Consider the following 9,503-nt stretch of genomic DNA (forward strand, 5'->3'; position numbering starts at 1 on the left):
ATGCAGGCACTCTTACATACACACACGGTCATACATGCAGGCACTCTTACATACACACACGGTCATACATGCAGGCACTCTTTTAGACCAATTACAATACATGTAGATTCCTTCCTCACTTCATGGCCCTCTGTATTGCTAGTTGTGTCCCCAGGTCCTGAGCCAGATTCCTCCCCCTCGCAGCGGCAGGGATGGGCTCCAGACTGATCACACAGGCAGCAGTTCTTCTAGCAGTGCTAATGACTGACAAGTTTTAGATTAATCAGCACTCCTGGTCAGAGTAAATTATCTAATTTACATAAAAGTGCGGCAAAATGCTGTATTTTTGGGCGTGATTTTATGAAAATCAGATCATGTGGAAACGTCCTTGGGCTGAATTTACACTTCAGTTATTTGGTCAGTTATTTTCAATCCGTTATTGTGAGCCAAAACCAGTAGTGAAACCTACTCAGATATCAGGTATAATTTCATTTGCACCTATTCTGTGTTTCTGACCCGCACCTGGTTTTGGCTCACATTAACTGATGGAAATAACTGACCAAATAACTGAAATGTGATCACAGCCTTACTGACCAGGAGTGCTGATTACACAAAAACTTGTCAGTTCCCATGAAACAGCGCCGGTATGGAGCCTTTCCTTCTCATTTAGGATGAATCGCAGGCAGCATGCATCTGACTGTGTACAGTGGGCGGAGCTTATCACAGACCGCTTCAAAGCAAGGAAGCTCACTTGCTGGTTTGGGGCCCACTGAGGATTTCCCCGGCTCCCTGATGGGCCAGTCCGAGCCTGATTGACAGCCCCTTTCATTTGCAGTTGTCGTGAATGAGAAAACTGGACTGCTACCGATTGGAACTGTATTGCCTTTAGTGACGAATCTAGGTTCTGTTTGGGATTCTATGGTTGAGTTTAGAGTATGAAGGCACTTGAATTCTGCCTTTGCTGTAAAAACGACACTGCCCTAACCTCTGATATGATGATCAGAGGAGCCATCATATACGACAGCTCACAGATATGTGCAGGACATCCTGCTGCCACGTGTGTCTTCTCATGCCAAAGCTTCCAACTGGCATTTTTTAGCAGGATAATGCTCACCCACACACTGCAAATCTTTCCCAGAAATGGCTCAGCCAGATTGCAGCACTACTTTGGCCTGCCGGTTACGTTGCTGGGACGCCAGCTTCAGCAACTTATGAGCGTTCTGGATCTACAGGGCCAGCTGCAACACCCATGGTCAAATGTGCTACAGGATACCTACCGTACAGAACCTGTATGCCTCCATGCCCAGCCGTATCTCATCTTGCATCCAGGCTAGAGGCGATCCAACAGAGTCCTAGAGCCTGCTTTCAGTTGTACAGTTTCCCCCAATAAACTTATGATTGGGTTCTAATATTGTAATGACTTAAGAGAGAAATGCCACTGGTTTTCACTTATTACACATATTGTAACTAGTTTTCATATTAAATGATTCTTGCAGCAAAACTGTTGTCTTTTGGAAATAATACATTAGATGACTGTATATCATACATTTTGTCACCGGTTTATATTGCCAGGCCTGGTAGTTATACGGTATGTGAATAATGAATGTCTTTTCAATGTATTTATTATTCAGAGTAATATAAGTGTGATAGGAGTATCATAAAATGTGGGTTATATGTAAATTTGGACCTCTAGGCTCCCATGTCTGGCTCATGGCCATGGAACATAACACGTTACTACTACAGGGTGACCAGGGGTTTTACTTTATAGTGTTTGCACTATAAAAGTCATAAAATAGAAACTTTCCTGAGCAGTTCATGAGTCATTGGCCAGGAAGTCGCCTGTAGAGGCATAAAATAATAGAAAACAAGAACTGAAAGGAGACTATAGAAATCTTGAAAGGCAATTTCTCAATCTGAGGTGGTTTTTTTTTTCCGTTTGTTTCCTGCATGACTGTCATAACTACGTGTTAATTGCCCAAGCAGAATATCTCTGCCCGTCATCTTGTCATGCAAGCAAATCTCCCATGTTTAGGCTGTACATAAGTATATTACATTGTTCTCATTTCTGGCGTGGAGTCATAAGCCATATAAACATATGGACATGCTGGGCACAGCCACAGAACTTTTGAAGATTTCTTCACACTATGGACTACTTCCAGTAGGTCTTCATAGAGGACTGCTCTTTTTAAGGAGATTCAGCACCCTGCCTGAGGACACTATTTTTTGGAAACCATTCCTACTTTGCAGCATTTTTTTCCCACACCTGCCTAAAGCTTTTTCAGAATAATGTAGCTTGTATACATTTTAGGTAAATTCCTAAGAATAATGCTGAACTTCCCATCTTCAAATTGCTAATTAGATAAATTTTGTCTTTTTTTAATAGAATCTACAAGGACAAGAATACAGAGGCAAAAGTCAGAGGAGTTCTCAGACTCAACAACAGAAGATTCTATAAAGAAGGAAGACTAGTGGGAAATAATCTTCAAACCCCATTACGCTTACTAATGTACTCCAGCTCATTATTTTCTTTCTGGAAACGTCATTCTACATGTTAATACCTCTTTTTTAAACTATTACTTGACTATTACAGTTTTCAGAAGTAGTTTATAGGATGGTGGTAACCTACATTCCTCTGGACACGTCTACAACCTGCCCCGACACAACCAGAATATTAGAACTCCTTAAAGGGGTTATCCCACAAATCAAAACTAGTTTTTAGGCCTCATGCACAGTCCGCAAAACACGTATTTTATTTCTGTGTTTTGCGGACTGTATGCGAAACCACTCATTTCAATGGGTCCGCAAAAAAAAAAAAAGAAGTAAATTACTCAGTGTGCATTAAGTTTCCATATGTCCGTTCTGCAAAAAAAATAGAACATGTCCTCTTATTGTCCACATTACACACTAGGATGGAACTGTTCTACCAGGGGCCAGCTGTTCCATTCCGCAAAATACGGAATGCACGCGGACGTCATCCGTATTTTTTGCGGACCGCAAAATACATACGGTCATGTGAATGAGCCCTTACTCGCATATCTAGAGGTCTTCCCTTTTTGGGTGGGTAGCAGCTAATCAAGCACCTGTATCAGGATGCATTGCAATTTGCTCATTAACCCCTTCCTCACCTGCAAAGAAAATACTCTCACATATAGCCCCAGAGGTATATATGGTATGTAATCTCCTCCCCCAATTAGCTTCTCCACTGTATAGAGATGGCTATAGCTATATATTTCTGTGAATTTACACGTAGGGACAAATGAAGAAAAGGTGAGAGGAGAAAGAGCGCAGAGAAGCTACGGAGCATGTCAGTCCACCACTGAATACAGGAGAAGGTGGTCCAAAAGAATAAACATTAGGGGGAGCTACCAAAGAGGAAAATGTTCATATAATATACATATATTACAATAATCATTTGCAGTGCCTAATTCATTGCATAGTATTACTTTTCGTGGGATGGCCCCTTTAAGCCTGAAGCCCCACGTATGAATGGTTATACGGAAAGGTGTCCTTACCCCTTCTAAAGTAGGACTGTAGAGTGCACTATTTATTTCAATCGTATCTTACTTGAATTTTATTTAAATGTTGTTCACGTTTTCACTTGAGCCTGATGGTCACTCGCTAATTCCTACTACTGAAGACAACTGGTTACCACTGATATCCTAGGTGAACCCCCTGCACATTCACTGTGTGACTGCAGCTCCATCTTGTGCTCTGCTGTACATTTAGGTGCCAGGTTCTTTATGGAGCATTGCGCTTCACTCTTTATCTACTAATATCTCAAGTTTAAATCTCAGAAATAAGGAAACTGGATTTTCCTATTCATATACATGCAAACGGCACTGATGGAGTTTTTAATTATGACTTCCTTCTCCCTTCCTATTATCTCAGGTAAAGAAGGAAACTATGTTTAAAAAGAACAAAAAATGAAACCGTACGTACTGTTTGAAAATGTGGATGCACGCTTTGATAATACCATTGAGACCATATGGTTTTTTTTTAAATACAAATTTGAAAGAAGCGGCCTTGGACATATGTTTTCCTATTCAAAACAGAAATGCTGTTCATTCTGTATAAGATAACGGTTCCATGTCTGGATGGTGCCATGTAATCAGTCTGTGTATAACCATAAAGATTAGTTTACTTAACAATATGGTTGCAGTCTAAAAGACACTTAAAGGGGTATTCCAGTTGTGACAATTTATCTCCTATACACAGTATAGGAGGATAACTATTAGACCAGTGGAGATCCTACCGCTAAATATCCCCACCAATCACGAGAATGGAGGCACCTCATACCCCTGAAATGAACGGAGCAGCAGGTTGAGAATGCACACTGTCGCTCCATTCATCTCTATGGGAGTTCTGGAAATAACTGAGTGCTGTACTCGGCGGTCTTTGGAACTTCCTTAGAGATGAATGGTGTGGCAGTGTGCATGCTCCACCTGCTGCTCTGTTGATTTTGGGGTGGGGGGGCTTAATGGGTACAGGGTCTCCGTTCTCATTATCATTGTGGGTCCCAGCGCTAGAACCCCCACTGATCTAATAGTTATCCTCCTACACCATGGATAGGGGATAACTTGTCAAAACCGGAATACCCCTTTAATAATTTAGCCACATGACCCCTTGCATTCTTCTGCCCAATTGTGATTTCAGTGCAAGCTCAAACATTTTCCTATATATTGGTCCCCTAAAATGAGTGATAGTTTTCTTCTGAAAGCCTATTGAATTCACGCAAATTAGGCTTTAGTAGCGCTTTCTTTTAACGTGGCCTTAAAGCTGTTTGGATGTAAACAATTTTTTATTTTTTATGAACAACTACCATTGATATCCTAGGTCTGTGATGGCTAACCTCTGGCATTCCAGCTGTGGTAAAACTACGACTCCCAAGATGCACACTTGCTTGGCTGTTCTCAGAACTCCAAATGAATGGAGCATGCTGGGAGTCGTAGTTTCACCACAGCTGGAGTGCCGGAGGTTAGCCATCACTGTCCTAGATAGATTTGTTGCAGAAATTTCTGTGACTGAAAATCTATTCCCTACACCTGAATGGGGTTGTTTCTCCAGTATTTGCATGGATTTCAGGCCACCTGCGCACTCCACACGGCCACCAGCCGGTTACATAACAATCTGATGCTCTCAGCATTAATTACTTCCAGCAGCATCAGTTACTTATGCACCTGGACAGTGGAGGTGCCCTCCTGAATTCAATTGCATCCTCAGGATGGTAATACAGTTGAATATTGAGGCGAGGGCGGCAATGTTATGTTCTGCACTGTGATATTTAATTCTGCTGAGGCACCATTTTATGCTGCACTGTGGTATTTGGTTCTGCAGGGGCGGTATCTTGTGCTGCACTATGGTATTGCTACCCCACCTACTTCTATTGTCCCCACCTACTTGTGTTGGCCCGCCTTCAGTCAATTTAAACCTACCTACAACATGGGGCCACTTCAGCAGAGATAAGGAGCTCGTCAGGTGAGCTGGCTGGCGGAAAAGAGAGAAAATTTAGATTCTGCTACTAGGGGAACGCAAGGCTGTACAGAAAAAGGGCTCCAAATTTTTAATAACGACCAATTTAAAAAATGATTTTTAGCTCAAAATTAGTACAAAGCAAAAATACAAAAAAAGACCCCAAAACTGTACATAGCCTTTAAAGGTGTTTTCTGAGTAAAATCCACATGATGCGGATTGACCACAAGGATTTCCCTGCAAACACAGGCGGATTTCAGTGCGGATTGCCTGCACATAAATCCTGAACGTGTGCATTTAGCCTTAATGATCTGTAATGGCTTGTTTTGTCTAGGTGGCAAGCAATGGTCACTGTCAGATTCCTTAACATTCCTAATGATACAGCAGGACAGCCTGTATCAGAGCACAGAGCAGGAGCCCTGTGTAAGCACAATCAAATCTCTTATTCAAATATACAAAAATCCATAAAAGACAACAATCACCAGAGGTGCCATACCAAGTCCATTTACCATTATTCAAGAATCCGATTTAAGCGGTATTAGCAAGCAGTTATTACGGTAGTCACTGAGGTAGGTGGCATGTGCACCACGCTACCTGTGCCATTTTGGAGGCTCCACCCCTTTTCCCAAGCATGCATGAAAGACCCATCTTAGGGTCCATTCACACATCCGTCCATTCACACATCCGCAAAACACGGACACCGGCAATGTGCGTTCACATTTTGCGGACCTCACATGGCCGGCACTCTAATAGAATATGCCTAATCTTGTCCGCAATATTTTTTTCGGGAACGGAATTGTGGACCCGAAAGTGCGGATCCGCATTTCCAGATCCGGACTGCACATCGTGCGGCCTTATAGAAATAAATGGGTCTGCAATTCCGTTCCGCAAAAAAGCGGAACAGAATTGCGGACGTGTGAATGGACCCTTATATAGCAACACTACTTAACTTTAAGAAATTTTGACTTAAAAAAAATATAAAAATTTCCATATACAAGAGAAAATATAAACTGATGGTAAATAGATACTTTGTATTGCATTTAATTAATAAAACACCCATCATGTATCTGCTCCACAGCTTCGGGAAACCAGAAATCCTGGTCCGGATCTGTTGCACAACACTACAGAAAAAGGACTGAAGTTGCATATTCAATCTATTTGGACATTTAGGGTAGGTTCACACCCCTGTTTTACTTTTCCAGCAGAGGACAGCTTGCCAGAGTTCACCAGATCTGGCTTAGGCCTCTTGCACACGTACGTTGTGCATCCGTTCCGTGCATTGGGGACCGCAATCTGCGGTCCCCAATGCACGGGCAACGTCCGTGCGGCAGCCGGGACAGATCGAGACCCATTGAACTTGAATGGGTCCGTGATCAGTCCGCCCCGCAAAAAAATACTCTGTAGTGCAGGCATGGCCAACCTGCGGCTCTCCAGCTGTTGTAAAACTACAACTCCCACCATGCCCTGCTGTAGGCTTATAGCTATAGGGAGTTGTAGTTTTGCAACAGCTGGAGAGCCTCAGGTTGGCCATCCCTGCTGTAGTGCTTCCGTGGGGTTCCAATCCGTTCTTCCGTTCCGCATCTCCGTGGTTGCGGACCCATTGAAGTGAATGAGTCCGCATCCGTGATGTGAAGTGCACACGGGCCGGTGCCCGTGTATTGTGGACCCGCCGTATGCGGACCGCAGTACAGCCACGGGCACACAACGTTTGTGTGCAAGAGGCCTTAGCCGGATACTGCTGCTGTTCACCGCTGGACCTCATTGACTGTAATAGGATCCTGCTTCTTTCCAGCATAAATGCCAGCTTTTGGCCGGACAAAAAAAAACCAGCCTGCCGGATCAGTTAAACAGGTGTTAACCTACCCTATGTCCTATGATCTTTCTTTGGATAGATTCATTAGAAAACACTTCAGGCCTTGTATACAAGGTGAGCTCCTTCCTGGGGCACACACATACAGCTGAGCGCTTGTACATAATATTCTGCTTCACAGTGCTGACGCAGGCAGAGAACAGAGCTTACATAGGGCTTGTGCTCTGATACCGGCCATCCTACTGTGTGAATAAGACAGATTCTATGTTGAGGAATCAGACAGCAGCCATTTCTATTCCTCAACTGATTGCCACCTAGACAAACTGAGCCTTTTATAAATAATGGCATTTAGGAGATTTATTTAATGTTTTTTTGTTTCCCGGAGAAACCCTCTAAGGGTACAGCTACACGCTTTGTTTTTTGTTTTGTTTTTTTACTCATGGCTTTGGCTTGTAAAACTGCATCAGCAAACCTGACCATGTGGCCGTACCCAATGTCAGATGTGCAAGAACATATCCTATTGAAAGTAGGTTCTCCGTTTATTCATACGTTACCAGGAGGCTTAACATGTGAACAATACAACACAGAGTACTCGGAGTACTCCAGAATAGTTATTTTATGGATAAATACAACATCTACACACAGATATGTTAGGAGAGCTAACAGGCTGATTTACATTTTAAAAAAAAAAACAATTGCGCAATTATTGGATCATTTGTGTCAATGTGGTGGTAGCTTGACGTGCCATGTCTTCCGATGCTTATCTGCTCTTCTGTCAAAGCTTTCTACACACTCAGATGCTTTTACTGCACATTCTCGGTGGGACTTTGCTCTGCAGACTATGGGATTCTAGCTAAGGAGTATTTTAATTATTTTGGTCAGGTATTCTGTTTCATTTTAAAACACACAGAAGCCCTGAGAACCTGACCAATGTATGTCAATTATGTTCATGATTTGTTTTTATTTCTTTTAAAATAAACTTCTAAAGCCCATTGTGTTATCTGATGGTCGCATTTGTGTGTGAGCAACATGAATAAGAAGGGAGGCCAAATTTCAACAATGGTGCATTAGCCTACAGAGAAGGCTCAAGATTTAGGACTTAAAGGGAACCTGTCATAAACTTTATGCTGACCTCACTGAGAGCAGCATAAAATAGTGACAGAAATGCTAATTTCAGCGATGTGTCACTCATGAGCTAAAAGTAAGTGGTTGCTGAGAACCAGCATCATAACCATTGCAGCACAGGTTTTGAAAAGAGTCAAATCTATTTGAGAAGAGTTGGGCTCCATTCACAGGTCCGCAATTTCGTTCCACATTTTGCGGAACGGAATTGCGGACCCCTTCATTTCTATGGACCCGCACTTCCGGGTCCGCCCTTCCGTTCCGCAAAAAAATAGAACATGTCCTATTCTTGTCCGACATATATGTCAATTGCGGACAAGAACAGGCATATTCTATTAGTGCCGGCAATGTGCGGTCCGCAAAATGCGGAACGCACATTGCCGCTGTCCGTGTTTTGCAGATCCGCAAAATACGTTGCGGACGTGTGAATGGAGCCTTATGGTTATTCATAGCTCCTGCTCTCTCGCCCATCTGCTGATGCTTGGCAGGTCTCTCCTAGAAAGAAAGGGAGAAAAGTACGGTACGCAGGGGGAGCGCATCATTATTCAGTTTAGATATGATGATTAACACTACGTATAATACAGTACATACTGAGCTGCGGGGCCAGACTACAGTCCCTCCCTAGGAATCTGTGGATGGGATAATGATTGGGGGGGGGGGGGGGTCTGTGGATGGCATTATGATGGGGGGATCTGTGGATGGGACTGTTATGGAGGGATCTGTGGATGACACATATAGCAGTGCCATCCACAGATCCCCCCCCCACCATCATAATGCCATCCACAGATCCCCCCCCACCATCATAATGCCATCCACAGACCCCCCACACACCATCATAATGCCATCCACAGCTTCCCCCATAACAGTGCCATTCACAGATCCCCACATAACAGTGCCATTCACAGATCCCCACATAACAGTGCCATTCACAGATCCCCACATAACAGTGCCATCCACAAATCCCCCACCCCATAACAGTGTATCATCCACAGATCCCCCATAATAGTGTCATGCACAGACCGCCATTAGTTCAAACCCACCAAAAGCACACCTTTTGGTTAAAAATATATTTTTTTTTTCTTTTTTCCTCCTCAAAAACCTAGGTGCGTCTTATGGGCCGGTG

General features: G+C 43.2%; 1 protein-coding gene across 4 annotated transcripts in view; it reads left to right on the top strand.

Moving 5' to 3' along the window:
* The window catches only part of RB1 (RB transcriptional corepressor 1), a 350,867-nt gene extending 346,407 nt beyond the window's left edge, over positions 1–4,460 (top strand). For all 4 annotated transcript variants that reach the window (XM_040425458.1, XM_040425460.1, XM_040425459.1 and 1 more), the window contains exon 27: positions 2,363–4,460. In XM_040425458.1, coding sequence (XP_040281392.1) covers positions 2,363–2,448 — 86 coding nt within the window. In that variant the 3' untranslated portion in view covers positions 2,449–4,460. The remainder of the gene's footprint in view (positions 1–2,362) is intronic.
* Positions 4,461–9,503: the final 5,043 nt, after the last annotated feature.

Source organism: Bufo bufo, chromosome 3, assembly GCF_905171765.1.
Source record: "Bufo bufo chromosome 3, aBufBuf1.1, whole genome shotgun sequence".
Taxonomy (NCBI): Eukaryota; Metazoa; Chordata; class Amphibia; order Anura; family Bufonidae; genus Bufo; species Bufo bufo.